The 22,407-nt window shown below is 43.8% G+C and overlaps 1 protein-coding gene across 2 annotated transcripts; it reads right to left on the reverse strand.

Annotated features, from left to right (window-relative positions):
- Positions 1–365: 365 nt before the first annotated feature.
- Positions 366–22,330, reverse strand: hibch (3-hydroxyisobutyryl-CoA hydrolase). Of its 2 annotated transcripts, none has more exons than XM_081713203.1 (14): positions 22,157–22,330; positions 21,776–21,818; positions 21,516–21,647; positions 20,977–21,061; positions 20,535–20,615; positions 19,889–19,941; positions 12,213–12,291; positions 6,638–6,783; positions 5,616–5,702; positions 4,654–4,712; positions 3,601–3,682; positions 1,723–1,842; positions 1,511–1,544; positions 366–1,370 (listed from the first exon to the last, which is right to left on the reverse strand). In XM_081713203.1, exons 2-14 carry the CDS (start codon positions 21,776–21,778, stop codon positions 1,255–1,257), a joined length of 1,077 nt encoding a protein of 358 aa, XP_081569329.1. In that variant the 5' UTR covers positions 21,779–21,818; positions 22,157–22,330; the 3' UTR covers positions 366–1,254. The 2 variants fall into 2 exon arrangements, with proteins under 2 accessions (XP_081569329.1, XP_026872246.2); XM_027016445.3 differs by having other exon boundaries at positions 22,088–22,330.
- Positions 22,331–22,407: the final 77 nt, after the last annotated feature.

The raw sequence follows: 22,407 nt of genomic DNA on the forward strand, positions 1-22,407 counted from the left end.
AACCTGACCATTTTACAGGGCCAGGAAGGAAGGGAGGGAGACTCTTCTAGAACTTAAGAGAAACAGGCAGTTAAAAATTCCAGGCACGGACCTGATATAGTATGCTGGTGGTTGTTTGGTCCCACCCTGGGTTTCTTGCATTAGCTGGAGAGCAGGCCACTGTCATTTGATTAACAACTCATTTGGCAGAAGTCTAACTGACTGTAGATCAATTCATTAGTACGTTTTCTGGAGGCAAAAAAATTACAAAACAAGCTGGAAAAGGTGTATTACATGTGTAATATGTGTAATGTGTGATATCACATGAAATGCCTAAAATCTTCCATTAAAACTAAAAACCCATTTATCTAAACAAAACCAAATCATTAAAACATTAACCATTTGTATTTATTTAGGGAACGGGTGACAATTATGACAAAGCATTTTTTGAGTGTTGTCATCATACCTGGCAGTTTGTTAATAAGGTATACATAATGCAGGAGGCTTCTCAATAATATTCTAATAATAGTAATAAATTAAGTTTTTATAGTGCCTTTCACAAACCCAAGGACGCTTTACATTTAGGAGGAAAAAAACGTGGAAGAACAACAAGCACTAAAGGGACCGTGGCAGGGGTCCAGCATTTGGGACCAGCCGCACTGACAGCTCTGCCTCCCACAGCCGTGAGTCGAGTTTGTGGGACAGCTAATCAAGCTGGGGGTCTGAGGATTCAGCATCATGATGAGATGCTGAGATGCTTATATACCACTGTGGAAATAAACATTAAGCATAACAGCAGGTTGGGGTTCATTTGTTTTGACGAATATGAAACTGCTAAGTGGTGTTGTTTTGTTTTTGTGCCAGAAATAAAAATGACTTGGTTGGTGGAGAATGGCCATGATTCACAATGCTTAATTACCAACCTCTGCCTGGCTACGAGACCGTAGTACAAAATGAACACAAAGCTTTTGTTTTCCCGCTATGAGGAGCATCTCAGCCCGCCCAGTCTGTATGAACTATCCAGAAGAGAGAGGAAAAGGGCAGTGCTGAATTGCCACAGCACTCTACAGAAATCAGCACTGTCTGATTCTTTCAATGGAATCAGCAAGGCTGTCCAGAGTCTCAGAGGAGAGCTTGGGTTACTCCACTTGTGTGCCTAATGTTTATTGCTTATATCAGCTTCTTCTATTCTGCAAAGGGGAAAAAAAAAATTTCTTCAATTTCTTGATGTTACAGAGGATCTTGGGGGCTCTCTTTAAATCTCTGGTGCTGTGTTCAGAGTTTGAGATCTTTGTCTCCCAGCGAGCTGAAGCTTTCGTCCATGTACTGTTCTGTCACCTCGGCGAGATTTGAGGGTTTCCACTTAGGACTCTGGTCCTTATCAATCAACACTACAAGGAGATCAAAGCAGGGAGGCACTTACTGACGATTTGCTTCAGGATGGAGTCATAAAATAAAAAAATATGGAACAATCTGTGCTCATAAGTTTCTGAATTTGAGTCACTCTAGGAAAAAAAAACAAGCATTTTACCTGCTCTCACCCCCTCATAGAAGTCATGGCCTCTCTACAAAACAAACAAAGCCACATGACACAAATGCTTTCCTTAATCAAATAACAGTTGGAATTGAGAACATAGAGCTTCAAGCTCATCTAACAGGTTAACTGGTTGACTAAAAACTCCAGCCCAAGAGAGACAGAACAGCAGAGTTCAGCTTAGGCTGAGGAAGAGGGCGGTCTCGTACCATGCAGGCCTGGCTCAGCCTGTACTCCATCATCAACACCTCCTGCAGGTTAAGACTGGCTCCCAGCTGAAGCTGTCTGAAGGTCAGCTTCAGCGAGGTCGGGGACATCTTCGACAAAATCTGCAGCATGCCAAAACATCAAAATGAATGTCTTAGAGGAGCAGTGCCAGCAACAAACTGAAGCCTCTTTAGCAATTTGGCTAGCATGTTCAACAGTTGTAATCTGAGCTGGGCAGAGTCCACCGATATTACTCACTGGAATTGTTTTCTTTGTCTACAGTGAGCTTGTGGTTTTCAACAAACGTAGCGAAATCCACATGTGGAATGTAAACCAGCAATCATTAGCCTTGCTTATTGACTCAGTGAAATCAAGCTCAAGATCTCCTGACGCATGTTAATTGAAGGAAGACGATGTAACTGTAGCTAAAATTGCATGAACCATAGTGAGAACGCTGCCCAACAAGAGGTACATGGTCCAGTCATGCACTGGGGGCTGCGTACATCCATAGTAGCACGCCGTCTCTGAAGGGTCACTGTGCAGCACGACCCTGCGTGCACACGCAGCTACACAAGGGTCACTGTGCAGCACGACCCTGCGTGCACACGCAGCTACAGAAGGGTCACTGTGCAGCACGACCCTGCGTGCACACGCAGCTACAGAAGGGTCACTGTGCAGCACGACCCTGCGTGCACACGCAGCTACAGAAGGGTCACTGTGCAGCACGACCCTGCGTGCACACGCAGCTACAGAAGGGTCACTGTGCAGCACGACCCTGCGTGCACACGCAGCTACAGAAGGGTCACTGTGCAGCACGACCCTGCGTGCACACGCAGCTACAGAAGGGTCACTGTGCAGCACGACCCTGCGTGCACACGCAGCTACAGAAGGGTCACTGTGCAGCACGACCCTGCGTGCACACGCAGCTACAGAAGGGTCACTGTGCAGCACGACCCTGCATGTACACGCAGCTACAAAAGGGTCACTGTGCAGCACGACCCTGCGTGCACACGCAGCTACAGAAGGGTTACTGTGGTGCACGACCCTGCGTGCACACGCAGCTACAGAAGGGTCACTGTGCAGCACGACCCTGCGTGCACACGCAGCTACAGAAGGGTCACTGTGCAGCACGACCCTGCATGTACACGCAGCTACAAAAGGGTCACTGTGCAGCACGACCCTGCGTGCACAGGCAGCTACAGAAGGGTTACTGTGGTGCACGACCCTGCGTGCACACGCAGCTACAGAAGGCTTTGAGCTGAACAAGCCACTGAGGTGCTTTGGTTCCGATACAGAGCGATCATCACTATGATCATCGTGTTTTCCTCTATGTACTTGTGGGAGAAAGATGACATTTCCGAACGAGGAAAGGGCAAAAGCCCAAGTCCATTACAGGCTCATGGGCTGCCATCACACCCATAATGAGACAGACAAAGACGTCCCAGCGAGACACACTCTTCACGAGCAAAGACACTCTGCGGTCGATGAATGATCTAGACCTACACTCAAATCAGATTTATCTTCGCTTAATCAAATTCCCCAGGGCTGGACATGCTACTGGTATTTACTGAAATGACTGTGTCGGTGGATGAATGTCGCCCCAAACTGGAACTGAAGAGATCTGGCTTGTTGCAACTGCTTGTAATCTGAACAAGGCCTAAGTGAAACACCACTAAAAGCCATTTGCCAGAAGATCTGCAAATAACCAGTCAAAAAAAGTTCCTGAAATATTAGAGAAACATTTGAAAATCTTACAGTTTGTTTGACTGTGACTAATAGAAAATTCATAATTCATTTAACACACAAATACATTGAATTGTGGGATGTGCCGTTTGTACCGGTCGGGTTAAGGTGTGAGGAAGGAGAGACCTTAAGCCTACCTCTGCCTGCTTCTGTGCAAAAGCAGAGCCATCCTTCTGCAGGTTCTCCAGGATCCGCTCCACACTGCGAGCGTCAAAGAGCCTGCATGAGGGACAGAAAGAAACAAAAAACCAAACACACGCATGTGCACGCACACACACACATGCATATGTTCACGCACACGTTCACGCACACACACGCATACGCGCACACGCGATCAACAAGCTGGCTGTGAAACAGGGAGGCAGAACAATCATCCATGAATGCTGCAGTTGTAAGAGCGTAGTTTACCCTCTGCTCACTGATAGAATCCGTCATGGCACTTGCACAGCACAGCGAGTCCATGATGCATCATTTGTATCCAACACAGCAGGGGTTGGAGTGAGACAGGTGAATGTGGGTTACGTTTGCTCTTTGATCATTTGTTCTGCTAGATGCTCCAGTCCCCTGGGACCTGGAGCCTGAGCCAAGGTGTTTTTCTTCTCCCCGTTTTATGACTGAAATACTTCCTATGAAGTGTGTTAGTTTAAATGTCTCACTTTACGAATCAGGCCACTAAGAATCGCGATGAGAGTGCATTTACGCGTGCAGGTATGTGTGTATGGGTGTGTGTAGTAACTGTGTAGGCACTGTGCACTGGATCAGGTTTAGAACGTGAAGACGACTTGTCGTCAAGCTGGTGCTGCCCATTCTTCAGGTGGTCAACACTCGGGAAGGCCGCAGATGTTTGACCACACACTGTCATGTAAAGCTAAGCTACACAGCTCACACCAGAGAGGACTGCTCCTCACTAGGTACCGAGCCACTCGCAGTGAGCCAAGCGGTATTAGTCAGTGTAGAAATTCAGCGCAGAACCAAAGCGGCTCTCCCGCATGGGTGAAAACCTGAGTTTGCATTACACAGCAGCGAATGCCACCTCTCCAAGCTTCCATTTGCCAAGGTGGATTATTTTACATTGCCTAAAGGTGCTCTTTGGTTTCACTCTATTTTTGTGCAGCAACACAAGATGAAAAGGGAGTGAATCTAAAGGGAGGGCAGGACTGTTCAGGCTGGAAGAGGAGGTTTAACTTTACCTGTCGATGGCTTGTACGTGCTCCTGCAAAACAAACGGCTTTTCTGCATCCAGGGTGCTCTGGGGACACAATGGCATCATTTAAAGTCAAGCTCGCTCACACTCACACACTCCAGCAACCACAACTTTGCCCAGCAATCCATGCACTGGACACATGTACATGTTTGTGTTTTTTTCTGTCCATTACATCCTTTGGGGCACTTCCATTCTTCTTGAGAGAGAGAGGGAGAGCGACTGACAGACCACACCCTCCCCAATCCGTGGGTCAACGCTGTCAGTGTGCTTCATTTTCATACTAATTGAGACCAATACCATGAAAAGCATGAATAAGACTGCTGATCAAGAATCAGGCAAACTTTAGAGATTCAGCATCGCCTCTGTGCAGGTATTGGAAAACACACCTTTGGCTTGTAACCAAAAAGTGTGAAACAGCAGGGCGGTAAAGAGAGTGCATCCTAGTGTAGACTCAGGACAGAGACTGGCTGTTTGAAATATAGTAAAACTGTGCCATATTATTACATTTACAGCATTTAGCAGACTTATAATTTAACGGGGCTCAGAACTGATAAGGAGCTCATTTAAGCTTGTACAAACCAACTCCCTGCACACAGATTTCTAGACAGCCACGTGACATGGAAGCCATTCTGAGACAGCACCCCACTTGATCAGGCACTACCGTTCCACAACAAGAACCCAGATTTATGGTACTAACCACAAACTCACCATAAAGTGGGCCCATGGTGCAACACGCCACATACAACAGAGAACAGACACCCCACACAAAAACACCTACTGTAGACATCTACACATGAAAAAAATCTATGTCAGTACAAGAGATCCCACAAAAAGGAGCTCAATGAAGCCACGTTGAATGCAGCGCTGTACAGAGAAACGTTCTCACCACGGACGGCCCTGACCCAACACGTGAGCGTAAACGTGAAGGTGGTGGAAAGTGCCATCTACCTGCTCCTGGTAGGAGTTCAGGACATCAGCCACGTCTCTGACAGAAGGAGACGTCAGATCCTCCAGGTCCTTCTCGAGGGCAACAACCTGCAGGCAGAGAACAGTTCAGCACTGCCTGGACACAAAGGCAATGGCATTTAGTTTTTGTAACTACGCACTGCAGTGCTATCAGAGGAGCTCACATGTGCAAAGGAGATAGATAGATAGATAGAGATAGATAGATAGATAGATAGATATAAATAGACTGATAGATACTTGGACAGACAGTCACATAGATAGATAGATAGATAGATAGATAGATAGATAGATAGATAGATAGATAGATAGATAGATAGATAGATAGATAGATAGATAGATAGATAGATAGATAGATAGATAGATAGATAGATAGATAGATAGATAGATAGATAGATAGAAATAGACAGACAGATAGATAAGTTAGTTGAACTTTTCCTTAATGTTCTGCTGTGAACGCAACTACACTGTTTAATCTTTCCCCTGATGTAATATGAAGGACAAAAACCCCTCTCCTCTCCTCTCCTCGCTGGTATTTTTATCTCTGTGTCCCCCTCCTGCTAGCTCCTGCTGGCTGTCCTTGGGTCATGGAGAGCTGGGGGCGTTGTTCTGCGATGCCCAATCTCTCTCCCTGGCAGTGCCAAGGCTTCAGCAATGCCACTGCCACACAGGGCACATGGTTTGGCACCAGCGTCCAGCTTCCTGCCGTTGTCCTGCCACACCCTGCTGCCTGGCTAAAATGCTGACTCGGTGGCCCCACCCATATCGTTCTCTCATCTGCCCAGCAGGAAGTAATTAAAAGCCAAAAATGGATGGCATGGTACCTTGGAAAAGACAGTCTAACCACTTCAGAAAAAGTTTAGCTGGAGTGCATGGTGATGGCTAGGATGCATTCTATGGGCAAATGACAAAGCACTTTTATAAGTTGCTCTGGATAAGAGTGTCTGCTAAATGCCACATATGTAAATGTAAAAATGTCCAGTTTGCAGTGCACGATCAAACAGTACCTTGTCCAACTGCACAAAGTGTGTGGCCACGCCCACCCTCTGCACATCCCGCCCCTTCAGCCGGAAGCCCGTCAGGGCCAGGAAGAGCCCCATCTTTCCCCGGAGTCGGGGGAGGAAGAAGCCCCCGCCAACATCAGGGAACAGCCCTGCAACACACAGCCAGAGGGGTGGTCAAGGTCACTACAGAGACCAAGCCATCTACACTCAGATTTGCAGTCTGAAGCTACATCAGTTTGATGCTATGTCTGTTCCACGAATTGACCATTTCTATTAATAATAACATTTATCCAGTGTATTACACACTGCAGCCTGTGGCAGCCCTCATGCGCTGGATGTTTATGTTTGCAGTAAACAGAACGCAAGATCTGCGTCGTTCACCATGCCTGGCCCGGTGCCAGACAGCCCACGCTTAGGCAGCCCTCAAAAATCCCCTCCAACACTTAAATTAAGACTCATTTCCTCTCCAGAGTGACATTTGCTTTTGTTGGGAAGTGCACAAATCGATACGATTCAACAATCCACCACCATTTAGTTGTAAGGGCAGCAATTGAAATGGAGCATTTGAAATCATTCTAAATATAAGGATGGTTCCTAAAAGTCTGGACCTGGGGTTTGTTGGAGTACTCCGTACGTCTTGGAAGTCTTGTTCCACATGCAGGACAATTACACAGCTTCCCAGTGCATTCAAAAACAGAGAGGGCTCTATTAAATGGTACAATGGTACGCGACAAGTGTGTGACCTCATGCCTGCTGTTCTTTTTAGGCTTCCGTGGATGACAGAACAGCGTTCGTTCTCTTTCACAGCGCAGAAGCCAAGGCAGATGCGCGTTAGTGTCAGGCTGCCTGCCCCAATTCTGGATACTATGAATGCAATATCATAAATGCAGATTAAATGTGTCATTAGGTGATATGTTTTTGTACTGCATGCTGCACAGTTTAAGGACACAAACACTCTTTAAGCCTAGCTGGAGCGTTATGGATTAAGGGTGGGGGGTGGAGCTTGTGTCGCCCTCAGAAACCCAGATGGACGGACCACGGTCAGAGCATTTCCATTCAGCAGAGACTCTGGGTTGACGGGACGGCCACTGGAGACACTGCTGTTGCCGTTTCTGTTCTGGAGGTCCTCACTCGGAGGCAAAAGTCCAAGGCAGGTCATCAAACTGCAGCATTAGCTATTCTTTTACAACAATCTGAAGAAGTACAGACATCACTGGTGAGGTCAGGCTGAGCTGGCCAACGAATCCCTTCCAAGCTGACAGGGGTATACCCAACTGTCCCAAACACAGTACAAGGAGAGAATATCCAGTGGTCTGGGAAACATAAACGAGTGTGTCTGAGAGAACAGCGAGCACCTAGGTAGAACCATCGAGCTGAGCGAGAGTGTAAGAGTAACTCTGCTCTCAGAATCTGACCGAATCATTACATCATGTTGAGCCAGAGTCATGTATGACATGACATGCCACCTTATGACATCTACTTAGATGTCCTTCATCACACTACATAAGAGACCTGATACACTCCAGAGCTAAGAGTAACACCCCCCTAGTGATGGCATTAAACTAATCACTATCCCCCTATGCGGTGTGGTGGTGAGATTCAGGTCAGAGATATCAGGGCCCAAGCACACAGATCTGCCCCATCTCAGACCTCTACCTCCTGCATCCTCAGTCCTGTTGTCTTCACCAGCACATGTCCAGATAGGTCCAAGCAGACTAATAAAACCTGAGCTTCCTCATGTTCTGAATGAAGAGCCTCGAGGGGCCGTGTGCAGAGCAGGGCCACCAAGCCTGACCACAAAGCGGATTATTGCTACCAGCAGACCTCAGACACAACCTCCTAATGGTGTCAAGAGGTTACTGCCCTTGAGAGCAAGCCCCACATGCACATGCACACACAAAGACACTCACATGCACACACACGCACAGCATGTTGAGCAGGAGTTGGGCTTTGTGCTACTCTGTGCTCTCCTCGGGGAGCTCTCTCCCACTTCCTAATTGGAAGGACACTCACTCTTCAGCTTGGGGAAGAGCACTGCAGGGCCTTATATTATGATGTTCAAATATAATGTGACCGTAGCTTTGTGGGGGGTGGAGGTGTGGAGCAAAGCTGGGTGAAGCATAGCACATTCATCATACTGAATGTGATTTCCAACACATCAAGGTTACAAATATATTAGTGTGTATTAGTGTGTGTGTGTGTGTGTGTGTGTGTGTGTGTGTGTGTGTGTGTGTGTGTGTGCGTGTGTGCATGTGCATGCGCACGCGCGCGTGCGTGAGACACAGAGAGAAATATTTGAATGAGCCTTACAGGGAGTGGTGAGAAACTGTATAAAATGGGTTAAAATTTTGGTCAATTTAGTTGTTTTTTTTTCCACAAAATAAAGGAGCAAGCAAAATTATATGACTTTCAATAAGAGGTCAATTACACCTAAATTTTAGATGAAAATGGCCCCACTGGGATTATATTACAACCTCCAGAGTTTTGCTGTGATACTGGGACTACTCTTCTGCCTGCCCACCACAACCGTTTGGGAGGCTCCAGGGTTTATGAATAATACAGTAGGGCAGCTACAGCTCTCCGAGTGGCTCCAACAATCATGAGGTGCTTATAGAACACCTTTAAAAGCCACTGTCCTCTCTGCACTGAGCAAGAGGACACAGAGTAGCCTACAGACAGGGCAGCTCCACAGACACGGTGGTTCGTTTGCACTTCAGTCAAACATGGTCACAATAAGCAAACAGTAAGTGATGCAATTCGCCATCGTTCAAATTAGTGTTAGTCAATAACCGGTGACATTCTGCTACAGTGCCCTCTTACGGCTGCGAGCACTCGACGACAGCGTCGCCACTCAGAAGTGTCATGCACACACATTCTGGATGGACAAAAGAAGATGTCTCCGAGACAAATGTTTGGCTTGACCAGCTCTCGTGCTGCAAACATGAACGGCACGTCAAAGCTCTGAAATGCTTGCTCTGAAAGGCTCACTGCTAATTTTTTAAATTTGTGAATGAATTTAAAAATGTTAACTTCATTAAGTCATAAAAGTCAATAAACACATTACATTATAAATGTGAAAATACATTATTCATTCACAAATCATTTAATTAGACCTCTACAACATTAATAGGAATGCTGAAAAAAAAAGCAATTACGATCATTTGTTTTGGCATAACTAATCTCTGCAGCAGAGCACTAGTGCCTAATTTGGCACTGGAAAGGCCTGTCTGAAAAACATCATCATGCTCAAATGAGCTGCACCTGACTGCTGTTCAACTTTAACATTTTGATGAATAAATCGAGACATTTTGGTAATTTTGGTCATCAAAATGTTTGGATACATTTTAGTTGAAGTGACAGTTCTTTAAGAATGTACATTTAGATGGCCTTTGGTTCCATTCTTATTTAAGTGTTGAGTAATGACACATGAAGTTTCAGTTTCAGAAGTAGGGAAACTTCTGACCCAACCGCTCAGCGCCAGGCAACTTGGAGAGTGTATTCACCACGTACGTGTTCCACGTAACTGACACCAGCTGATGTGTTGCAAAATATAAGCATACGTTGGGGGTGGGTGGGGTGGGTGTTGTGTGGCAGCTGTGCAAGGGAATTGGCTGCAAGCCCCTGCTGAAAGGGCCTCCGCCTCCCATGACTTTGGACGGGGGATTCATTTGTGACATACACAGCGCGCACATTCCTTCCGCAGGCCGGAGGAGCTGGAAGGAGGACGGAGTTGCCCTGTGCCGCTTTTAGCGCGCTGCGCTTCCAAAGCCACAGAGAGCAGGCGCCCCTCCACAACAGGCGTGGCCCCTGGGTGCACAAATCGACTATGAGACAAAACAGTGCCACCAGGGGCAGCATGGGGTGTTGGAGGGAGTGGTCTGCATGAGGAATGACCATGCTGAATGAGAGTGAAAACATGGCAACCCAAAGCTGCATTAAAACCATTAGTGACACTAATTGTTCATCTTTACTCAAGGCTGGAAGCCCCCGTCAGGCTCGGTAATTACAGAATAAGCCGAGCTGATTCTAACGTTACCTGAGATTAATACAATCAGTACGTTAATGAGCAGTGACATAAATTATTGTTTTTACTCCAGCACACTGGACTTAAATGAAACAGTGACTATGTAAAGTATAGAATGTCAAATTTGAGGGTTCTTACCTACACACTAGCTGAGCCATATAGGAATTGCATTTATATACATAGAAATCCCCATTTCAGAGGACCATGCATATTGGACCAACTAATAATAAACTTCCAGTTATGATTTATACATTAGGAAATCTATTGAAATCAATGACTGAAGTGTGGTGCATAGATATCACCAGCTTCTGGGTAACTTTAATGGTCTACCGACGCTGCCATTTGGGGTTTTGCCCCCTGCGTTGTGTTCAGCAAGTGTAAGGCAGGCTTACGTCTCGTTCTTTAGCAGTACGTCACACCACTGCACTGTTGCGAGGTAAGAGTCAGGGGCATGTGGCTGATCAGAGTAGTTAAGATGCTTCTCTGAGCTGTAGGATTCCTGCCATGGTTAATGGTAGTGACATCATCACCTTTACACTTTAGTGAGTCAGTTCCACTAGCAGCCACACACGCCTGTGTGATGATATTCCATCACGAGCACTTTCTTTCTACAGATTTTCCTCATTCCATTTCTCTGGTACAGCACTGGGTTAATCTCTTATAGTCTTAATATTTTGTCCCCGAACTCTAATAGCCAGCTTCCCAGACCCAGATAAAGCCGAGAGAATTCCCAATAGTGATTCCCCACTGGCCCTGCCATTTAGTCCGAGACTAGTCTTAATCCATGTCTGAAAAGATTTAGTTCAAGACTAGTCTTAATCCATGTCCCCACATGTTTAGCCTGTTATTCTGATGTGCTATTATGGCTTAGTTTATTGGCACTGACCTCATGTTCTTATTTTAAAAGACAACAGAAGAAACAGCAGGAGACAAAGCACCAAGTAAATAAAGGCTAAGATAAGAAGAGCCATGACAGGCATAAACATAGAACAAAAATTCTATTCCATTTGAATTCGAATAGACAAAATTGTTATTTCTGTGTATTTAAAACAAAATGATGCCAACAAGATTAAGGTGGATATGGGGACGAGCCTTTGCCTGTCTGTATTAATGTGCCAAGTATAGGACACTGCTTTTCCCTGGTCAGGGTTCTGTGTCCTCGCTCCCCTGCTGCCCACAGAGGCTGCTGCATGGCCTATTGTATCTTTAAAAGCCCACAGAACTGTGGGAGATGCAGACCTGTTCAGCAGAAACAACGGCAGGTTGGTGCTGATGTCAGCACGAAGACACCTGCTGCTGTCCAAGTGTGCAGAAACTCCCGCAACTGCGGCACTGCCACTGCAATTATTAAAACGAGTGTACGTGCAGAGCCCACAGAAGTCGCTACTGCTGATCTACTGCTTCTAATCAAAATCATCTGAAGTGAAGTGCCTGCAGCTGAGCTGTGCTCTTGGCTGGATGGTTTATAATGTGTGGACACTGTCTGGATTAATGCATTATTATTATATTGAGGACTCGTTAGAACGTGTACGTGTAGGCAACTGCAGCTCTTACCGATGGCAGTCTCTGGCATGGCAAACACGGTCTTCTCTGTGGCCACACGAAACTGCCCGTGGACTGAGAGGCCAACCCCCTGGAGAAGGAGAAAGAGAGGGAGAACAAGAGAGAGAGAAGGAAGAGAGAGAGTGAGAGTCAATAAAAGGGGCTCATGTTGAAGCAGCATATGGGCACAGTGAGCGGCAGGTCCTCCACAGCGGGCCGCCACACAAGCAGGCAATTAAGAATAATTTGAGGGTGTTTAGAAGAAAGAGTTTGAGGTTAACGAATAAGAAGCCCCCTTGAAGAGATGCACGGAGTAAGACTAGTTTGCCTCACTGAAGAAACATCGCATCTCCAGCAACACTGTTTCCATAGCAACATCCTGGGACACAAGGCTCAACGAAGCCGTCATAAGGACGGCTTGGCCTCAGCTGGAGAACATGATAGGGCAAGTGATGGTGGACTACAGTGATGTGGAGACGGTCTCTTCTTCCTGTGTGCCTGCCCCCTGACCATGTTCCAGCTGGTTGTGTGGGGTAACATGCAAGCACAGTGTTGCAAGGACAGAGCTGGCAAAGAACACGGCCCATTTTACACGCACCATGACGAGGTCAAGGTGTCTCGTCAGCGAACTCCTAGAGATCCACCTGACAACAATAAATAAACTTAACCAAAACGGAAATGACACGTCGGCGAATGAAGGGCTGGAGAAGATCAGGATTTATGAGCACTTTCCAAGGTATGAACAGATTTGTGGAGTGTAGAAGATGCCACACACCCATCGACAAATCAGTTCCCCTGTGACACAATTACGACAGCATCTGTGCCACCACATCTGTGTGGAATGACAAGACTGTTACAGTCAAGCTCTTAGCTTTGGCTTTTGTGCCTCCATGCAAGAATGAGTCATGTTTGATCGTTCCATTAGCAACCACCCCCAGGTAGCAGCACGCAGGAGGTCTCCTCATTAAAGCAGGGGACAAGTCCACTCCTCTGGCAGCGCAGGGGAGAGTTAAGACATCAGTCCACTCCCCAGTCCCGCGTGCTGCCACAAGCCTGAGCAGGCAGGCGCATGAACGACACTGCAGCTCTAAAAGCCCTCTCTACCTCATTTTAACTCTTGTCTATAAAAAAGACTAATTTAAAAAACCCTCAGATGAAACTGAAAGAAATATTGCAGAAAAGAAAAATACAGTGTGGGCCTCAAAGGAGGGAGAGAAATATCCCTGACATTCCTCAAGCAAAACCTCATTCCCGTTATGGGTGAGCTGGCTTAACTGAGCTGTTATGTCTGCACATGGAGGAGAATATTACCAGAGTCCATGCAGAATAACAGCAGCCCTGAGCATGATAAATGACCACAGGGATAGCAACTATTGAGAACCCGGGACCAATCACACACAACCACACTTAGAGGCAACCAATGAAAACCAATGAAATGAGTTCAGTGTGGTGCATAACCTTTATGGAAGTAGAGGGCAAAACTGCTGTAAAGGGTGCAAGACCGCTAGGTTCCCCTTCCAAATCCATTAAGGACTCAATCACGCACTGAAATGAACTATGTAGTGGGGTCACACTGAATGGTTCCTCTACTGGACTGGTCTGCAACCATGCTCCAGAAGATCTACCACATTGCAGGGTTCAGTTCCGTCCACAGTACACCACACCTGGTCCATCTACTGTCTTCATTTCAAGATCAGGTGCTTTGGAACTTAAAACCTGCAGAAAGGTACATCTCCAGAAGGAGGGTTGGTGATCACTCCTACTGCATACCAAGATGCAGGTAGTATGTCTTCTGAAAAGTTGGTTTAGAAGAGCCTCCTTTTGACTGTCAAGTTTAACGTCAGCGCAAATGCATGGGCAAAACCCTGTGCAGCTAAATTTCTTAGGTGAAAAAGGTCTCCAGTGCTGTACAGTAGATGTGCAACTGCACAATGCTCCAGCAACTGCAACAGGACTAATAAACTAATAAAAAAAGCAGGCACATTCTGACAAGTTCTTGAGTTCCCACAGGTACAAAGGGACAGAGCATTCTAAATTTCTTTCACCATGCAGCTCTCTCTTGTTGTGAGAAATGACGATGCACCCTGCCAACACATTTTGAACATCTGACGCTCTTATTAATTCTCAGAGATCTCTGGCACCAGCTCCAGAGCAAGCTCAGCATGCATGGCCAGACCCAACGCAGCATAATGGAAAATACCACCCAGCGAGAGGCAGACTCTTATCGGGGTATCCGATGTGGAAAGTACATTCTCTTAAAAATATGTTAAGAGCAGATACATCTGATAGCTATTATTTCTAGCCTGTGCATTCCAAAAGGACTTCATCGTGAAGAGGAAATTTCTGTAAAAAATTTAAGGATTTAACATTCCACAGAGCTCCATCAAAGGAAGTAAAGCAAGCAGAATTCAACAGGTGTGTGAGAGAACCAAAGAGCTCTACCAGGAATCATCATCATCATCATCATCCTTCCCAAAGATTACAGCTATAGTTACAGCTATAGGATTTGAGCTTTGCAAAGGAAAAGCATCACTCATTACTGAACCAACAAAAATAAAAATAAGTATAATAAATAATAAGTAACAATCCGAGTGGCACAGAATCAGAGCTAAACTTCCATCTTACCAAGCAATGTCAAGACATGCCTCACTGTATTTTACCATGACCTGGATTTCAGCAAAACCTAGTGTTAATCCCCGTGAGCTTTCCAATTACATGCCAATTTCAAACCTGTACTTCATTTCCAAAGTACTAGAAAAAGCATGTGTCACAATTATGTACCTTTTTGCTAACAAATTGCTGTCTGTATTTAGACCATATCACAGCACTGAAGCTGTGCTAACTATGGAAGTTAATGATCTTTTAATATCCTGATAAAGGATACATATCTTTTCTTATACTTTCAGACATTAGTGCCATGTTAAACATCATCGGCCACATCTTACTGGATAGGCTGAAAGCATTATAGGACAAGCTGGTTCAAATCTGACAGATCATTATCAGCTTGATGATGTACATAATGAATGGTCTGAGCTCTCAAAAGTAAAATATGATCTCCCAGTACTGGGTCCCATATTATTCTCATTACATAGGCTCTGTTAGGCACAATTATTCATAAGAATACTGTTCTCTTCCATTGTTACACTGAAGTTACATACATCATCTTACTCTGATGTTGCCTATACACAATAAAATCGAGGACTGGACGTAGGAAATTAAAACTGGATATCAACCAACCTTCTCCTTCTGAATTCCCATAAGACCAAGGCGCTACTGCTTGGACACAAATCTGCAATAAGCAATTTATTTAATACTCTGTTAAATCTTGATGGCGTTTCAATAACACCCAAAACTGTTGTAAAAAAACTTACTCTTGACTGATCTTTCATTTGTCACTCACATATATAACGCTAATGTTACTAAAACTGTTTATTTTCCATTTATGTAATATTGCTAAATTGAGACATATACTTTCATCAGATACAGAGAAATTGGTCCATGCTTTTATATAATCAAGATTGGATTATTGTAATTGTCTTCTAATTGGGTACTCTTGTAAGTCACTAAATAAACTCCAACTCATGCAGAATGCAGCAACTAGAAAATTGTAGGATTAGTAAGATTATAGACAGGCGTACAGCCTATAAAACCCCCTACTTATGGAACACTTTAAATTTGAAATAAGCATTCTATACCTTTAACCTGGGAAATTGACACACTCCCAGTTTTTAAATCTAGGCTAAATATTTGTTTATGTATTCAAGCTTTTAGTCAGCCTGCTGTATATCAAGGTGCAGAGTCTGGGAGCCCTGGGGTAGATGTTTCTGGTAATCTGAGATGTTGACACCCTCAGGACTGTGGTCACCCTCTGGGTCTCCCTTTTTGTTATGCTGCTACAGATAAACCTGCCAGAGCTAATCACTGGAACGTCTACTTTATATGGACTGTTCATGTGGTGTTCATCTTTACAGATCTAACCTACATCTTTCTGATTTATTTGCATGCTGCTGCAGAGACCAACAATGGACTAGACCTACTCATCAGCATCAAAGCAGCTAAGATGTCTTGGTCCTGCCTGCAGATGAACTGATGTTACCAGTAGATAATCTGATGCTGCCATGTCAGAAACACCCCACCACTCTAGTAAATAACTGGAGTAACAGAGTCCTACAGCTACACTGAAGTGGCTATTTGAACAACAAATGGACTGGTTTGTAGCTAGGCTGCCCAATAGAGGGTGGGCTCCCTCTTGAGCCTTGGTCCTCCTAAAGTTTCTTCCTTAATTCCGCCCAGTGAGTTTTACCTTGCTACTGTCGTCTTTGGCTTTCTCATTAGGCATATAGACACATAACATTTGTACAGCTGCTGTGACAACGGGTGTCGTAAAAAGCGCTATATAAATAAAATCGACTTTGATGGTATGAGACAAACCACCACTTTGCTGAATGGTTAGCTCTTGGCTGGAAACAGCTCCTGGCCACCATATCATGCTGACCCTGCTTTTCTCCTCTTTCGGCTGCTATGTGACTTTGAAATGGCAGCACTGTTAAGCTGCCACTACGTAACCATCCTGAAGCAGCTGCTGAAAGCAGCAGATAACAGCACCGTGTATGTGCATCATTTCAAATTCCTGCAACTTTACACCATCTCTCCTGTGGTTTTGTTCACTAATTACAACTCACCATACGTGCTTCACAAGACACTTATACTGAGCCTGCAAGCATGCAGCATGTGCCGAAAGCCATAAGATACGTCAGACAAAGATTAATATTAAGCTACATAAGATAAGTGAACTCAGTCATATACTACTCAAATACTTAGATAAACACACTAAAATGTATCCAAAAAGAGACAACGTGGGTAGAACTCAACATGAGCCTTAGCCCTATCCCTCAAGGGCATAAGCCTCATTTCCTTACTGCACATCATGTCAGTACCACAGACACAAACACATACAGTCTTACACGCTTAGAAATATATAAGTATTCCATCAAAAGTGCCAGTACCTGCAATGAAAAATCTTAGTTCCTAAAGGGAGAAAAGCTTTGAACATCACATCTGCTCCTCCTCAATATTTATTTTAGCCATCAAAGCATCTTGCTGAAATGATCGATGTGATCAAAGCTCCAGCTCCCCCAGAGAACCACAGTGCACCTCTAACAAGACACTCCATCATTTCGCTCTTGTATGATGGGGTATGGGTCTTAAAAGGTGGTTCAAATCTCTGCCCATCACTCTTTTGGCCCATCAAGTGCCCAAATTCTGTGGTTTTTTCCTCCTCTCTCAGGCCAGAAGACCGTCTTAGCAATGCGGGAAATATGCAGAGGTGATCTGGCCAGGGAGGAGGTCGTGGGCAAGGTGTCTGAGGAGGTCATAGCCCCCTTTTTCACAGACGAGCGGGAAGGATCAAAAGCCTCCGAGATACCCTTGCTGATGCTCCAACAGGCCGCTGTCTGGTCTGGTGCCTTTGCTGATATTTCTGATGTTCTTGATATTCTTCCATGAGTCAAACTTAGAACAGACCACTAAGGAAAGTCATGCTGCCTTTAAGATTTAGTGTACATCAAATTAATTCATACCATTTACATTTTTAATGCAATAAAACCTTTACTGATATCCCCCAAAGAGCTTTTTTAAATGAAGTACCTAAAACAATACCTTAAAACAGTGTAACCAAGGTACTGTACATGGGGACTGAATGTGTATGTTGTAGAAGGGATGTGTATACAAGTGGTTGTAAAAGCATCAGTGCACACACAGTCTGGAGCTTTAACTCTCTGCAGAAGCCATGGCTGAAGAGCCCAACACCCCTTCATCATCATCATCATCATGCTTACACTGTTCCTCTTCCTGGCTTTTTAGCAAAGATGATTTTTGCAGACCATAAAAACCATTAGTGTGTCCAAACCTGCATGTACTACCCAAACATTAGAGGGCACCGTTACCTAAACTTCTGTCAGTTAACCTTCCCCCCCCCCCTTAAAACCCCACACCTACACCAACCTCTGAGGGGGAGCATGAGCATTAAGTGCCACGCCTGCTTCCCTGCATCTGCTCTCAGCTCCCATCCAGCCCTGTCAGCTGAGAGGAGGCGAGTCGGACACCGGCCCGATCCAGACTATCCTTATGCAAGTCTGGCCAGCCAAGAAGAGCAGAGTCTGATGCCTAGTCCAAACTAACCCAAGAACTGCAACACAGCCCAGTTCTGCCAGCTCCCAAGGAGGACTCAGTGCATCAGTCCAATGAAAGTACAGCATAACAGCACATCTCTGCTGTCATTCCAGCATCACCCCACTCATCAGATAACACAGGCTGTAAAAAACACAGTTAGCGTTGCCAGGGGAAGGACCATCTCTCCTTATGGGGATGGAATGTAATTTGTTCAAATTCTACACAAATCTGAGAAGCTGGAAGGTGTAGGGAGGGGGAAAAAAAACCAAAAAAAAAAAAACCAGGCAGCAACATGTCCTTCTGATGTCATTCTGTAAACTGACCAATCAGAGGAAACAGAACATCTAATTCATAACAATTTTTTTTTGAATGAAAAAGCTCCCTGATGCCCCCTACTGGAATACCTACATGGTCTAGGCCTGAAATCCAAGAGGTTAAAAAAGGTCTGCAAAATCCTAGAGGTTAAACAGGGTTTGTAAAATCCAAGTGATTAAAGAGGGTTTGTAAAACTTGGCACATAATGAAAACCACAAGCAGCGTAAAACATGGAAGATAAAATAATTAAATATGTAGCTTCTGTAACCCACAGCATGTAAATGTACAGCTTGTATCTAGAGATAAATCCCAGGTTAAAAGTATAGAATGCTTATTTCAAATTTAAACAGGTTTAAACCGGATAAGAGGACAGGTTGCTAACCAAGATGTTAATACTTTTCAAATAAGATAAACAATATTTCTGATGAATCAGAAGTGATATACACAGTTAATGTCCAAGTGAGTTTACATTACAGGACAAAGAAAGACATTCATATAAGATGTTGGACCATTCTCTTTAATTTCTGACCATTTTTACATAAAGGGATTAGAAGTCTAAAACAATCCAGGCTCTAATCCTGCTTTATGCCAACCTGGAATGTTAAACTGTGCACCGAGTGCCATCTGAAGGCAGAAAAGTGGTATAACATAAAAATGATATTTATATACATTCACAATAGCATATAGAAGACTACTATGCCCAAAAAAGCAGGGTAGTTTAGACTCATATTTGAGTCTAAAAGATGTGTTATGTTGTTTGCTATTCCTTAAGATGGTGTTCACTTTTGTTGGGGAAAGGAGCAAGCAACCCCTTGCCATGAATATCAAGCAACATAGCAGTTTGTGCATAAACAGTCACATGACCACAGGTTCTAATTTGTTTTCCTCAAAACATAACATACACACACACAACCCAGTAGGAACTCGGACCCCTTTAGTTGTTGCACACTTGCAGTGATTTTCAAAACTCAAATCGTTTCTTCTTTATCATTATGGTTGACTAAGTATCCATTTATGGGTAAAAATGGCAGTTCTGTGCATTCAAAATCAAATCCATAACACAAAGTGTGCACCATGGAACATGGAACTAATGGAATATAAATGTGTGTATTACATCAAACAATGTGGGGCATGAGATTACATGAGAAACCATAGATACCAAACATAATCCAACTTTATCAAAATGTAATATATATACTTACACCTCCCATAGTAATGCCATCAATAAGGGCCACATACGGTTTCTTATAAGTTCCTAAAATTGAAAACATGGATTAAACTAGGATCCATAATGGTGCTTTAATGGGTGCCATGCATATATGCTGACCAAATATGCTGAGAAGAAAACAGAAAGCAGTACTGGTAAAACTATGACTTATTAAGTAAATGTAAAAAGATAAGTCATTCACAATTTCTGATCATTTTCAATTCTAGCTTCGGCCGATGACAGTACAAACAGCTGCGAATGTGAAGCTTCCAAATATTGCAGCCCTCAGGTAAGGTTAAACAAGCCGTTTCCATGGAATCATGCAGCACATTTTCAAGGGTCACTAAACATATTTTTGGGTGAACAGCAAAATGAGATAAACACATTCATATTCTTATACCCTCATTATTGTTGTTTTTGGAAAGTAGCAACAATTTTTACTGCATGATTGCCCAGCTACTGACAGTTTTAAAATTGGTTATATTTACAGTTCTGTGTATTTGGTTATTGTAAGCTTAATGTATTTTTTGGTATCTCTCATTTGCACCCATATGCTAAAAATGCAAGCCCGCCCCGATGAGGACCACAACTTCAGAAGCCTGCACAACTTGCGGCCAACATATTTATGTGCTAGAACATACCTATGGTGTTGTTCAGAATATACTCCTCACGGAAGAAGTCTTGAGCTAAGGGGCCACCTGCTTTCCCAGCATCTGTGACAGCTGGAAACAACCCCATTACACACATTCAGTGAAAGCAGCAACACACGTAACCAAATATAAATCTGAACTGCTCATATGCATCACAAAATAAAGGAAGCAGGATTTAATAAATAAAAACAAAAAACAACAACAACAAAAGCATACATCATATGGGTTTCATAAAGTCCCCAACAGAATGACTTATAAACGTAGGCCTTTTAATTTATATTCATCATTACATATCAAAAATGAAACTGACATATCTTAGTTGCCCCACAATATCCGAGGCCCTAAGTGAATCTTCAATATTTCTAAGCATCTGTATTCAATTTTACCTGTAAAAGAAATCTGAATTGAAACTTCATCATTGTTACAGACTTACCTCTTATATCTCCTCCAGCACAGAAAGCTTTTCCTCCCACACCTTTTATAATTACAATATCCGTCTCTGAATCCTCCTCCCACTTCTACACACAAACAGACAGACAACAAAAAGATAAATTACTTATTTTCTTAATAATCCAGAATTAAATGGATTTAAACAATTAATTAAATATGAAAAAGAAAACCCCTTTTTTTCAGTCTTTGAAGCATAGACAAACTACTTTTGTAGTAGTTTGTTTACTAAAACAATGCGGTACAAGCTATGTTTATCCACTCATGGTCGAATGACCCAGAAAGAAAGAACAAAGAAGGCAGGGAAGATAATGGATCAAGTTTTGGAATACTGAGGAATGATAACTTGTGGCAAACATACATCATCTGCTTCAACCTGTATTATTATTGTGTTTGTGGGCCCTTATGGTTGCTAAATAACTGCACTATTTTGACTTCATGACTAAAAACAAAAACATTCAAACAGTTTCATTGCAAGTGCACATAAAATAGAAGAAGATTACAGAAGTAGACGTGTTAATTCACCTTAAGCTGAGGGTAAATGTGTCGAATCATGTTAAGGTTCAGCGCGTTAAGGGCTTTGGGTCTGTTCAGTGTGATCACACCTGCGTTCCCCACTCTCTCCAACAGAACCTCAGAACTTGCCTTACTGGACATCTGACCAAGAGTACATAATACACAGTGAGATTCAAGACATACAGGTTAAATCACCATTCACTCACCAAACCTCATTTGCCTTAACTGGAAACTTGAATTAGCTAGCTATAATGCTGTTGTGGGCTTACCATGTGTCCTTGTATTCTTTGCACTCTGTAGACGGATCTCTGTCTAAATGGGGTAAGAGGAATGCACGTTATTTTATCCTAGCACGCCCGGAAAATTTAGACGCAAAACATGCAACCGGCCAAAAAGGAAGCACGTTTAAGCAGACTCGGAGTAAAGGTTTTCTTTCCTCATCTTTATCTAGCTGGCTGTGTTCTGAATGTAAGATTACATTCATCCAGACCACGTCGCCTGTTTCCCTCTTAGTCTGTAATCGAATGCGTAGCAGAAAACAAATCCGGCAAATAGGAAAATGTCGTCTCAAGGTAACTTACCTTAATGCGGATTTTAAAACGGTTAAATACATTGCTAATTGTAGCTACAGACTGATTTGCTTCAGTTACCTCCGTTTCGTCCGAGCAGCTAATAAGTGTCTATTGGGTTTCCATATTAACGACGTAAAGGTAAAGGCACCATAGAAGACAGCAAACGAAAAAAGAGTCCGTGGTGAGAACAGTGCCCTCTGTAGGTGATTAACTAATTACATGATTTTCGCTCACATCAAATGGTTTTAACAAAAGCATAGGTTTGATACGGAGCATTGAAAGACAGGACAAAATGCAATTACATGAATTCAGCGAGGAAAACGGAAGAT

The sequence above is a fragment of the Electrophorus electricus genome, chromosome 4, assembly GCF_041902795.1.
Source record: "Electrophorus electricus isolate QZ-2024a chromosome 4, ASM4190279v1, whole genome shotgun sequence".
Taxonomy (NCBI): domain Eukaryota; kingdom Metazoa; phylum Chordata; class Actinopteri; order Gymnotiformes; family Gymnotidae; genus Electrophorus; species Electrophorus electricus.

Bases quoted from the DNA above. Each gene is read 5' to 3' on its own strand.
- hibch (XM_027016445.3), bottom strand. From the start codon at position 22,119: ATGTATTTAACCGTTTTAAAATCCGCATTAAG. The intron at 21,648-21,775 runs GTAAGCCCACAA...ACTCTTGGTCAG, and splicing joins AAAGAATACAAGGACACATG to ATGTCCAGTAAGGCAAGTTC. The intron at 21,062-21,515 runs GTGAATTAACAC...GTTTGTGTGTAG, and splicing joins ACATTTACCCTCAGCTTAAG to AAGTGGGAGGAGGATTCAGA.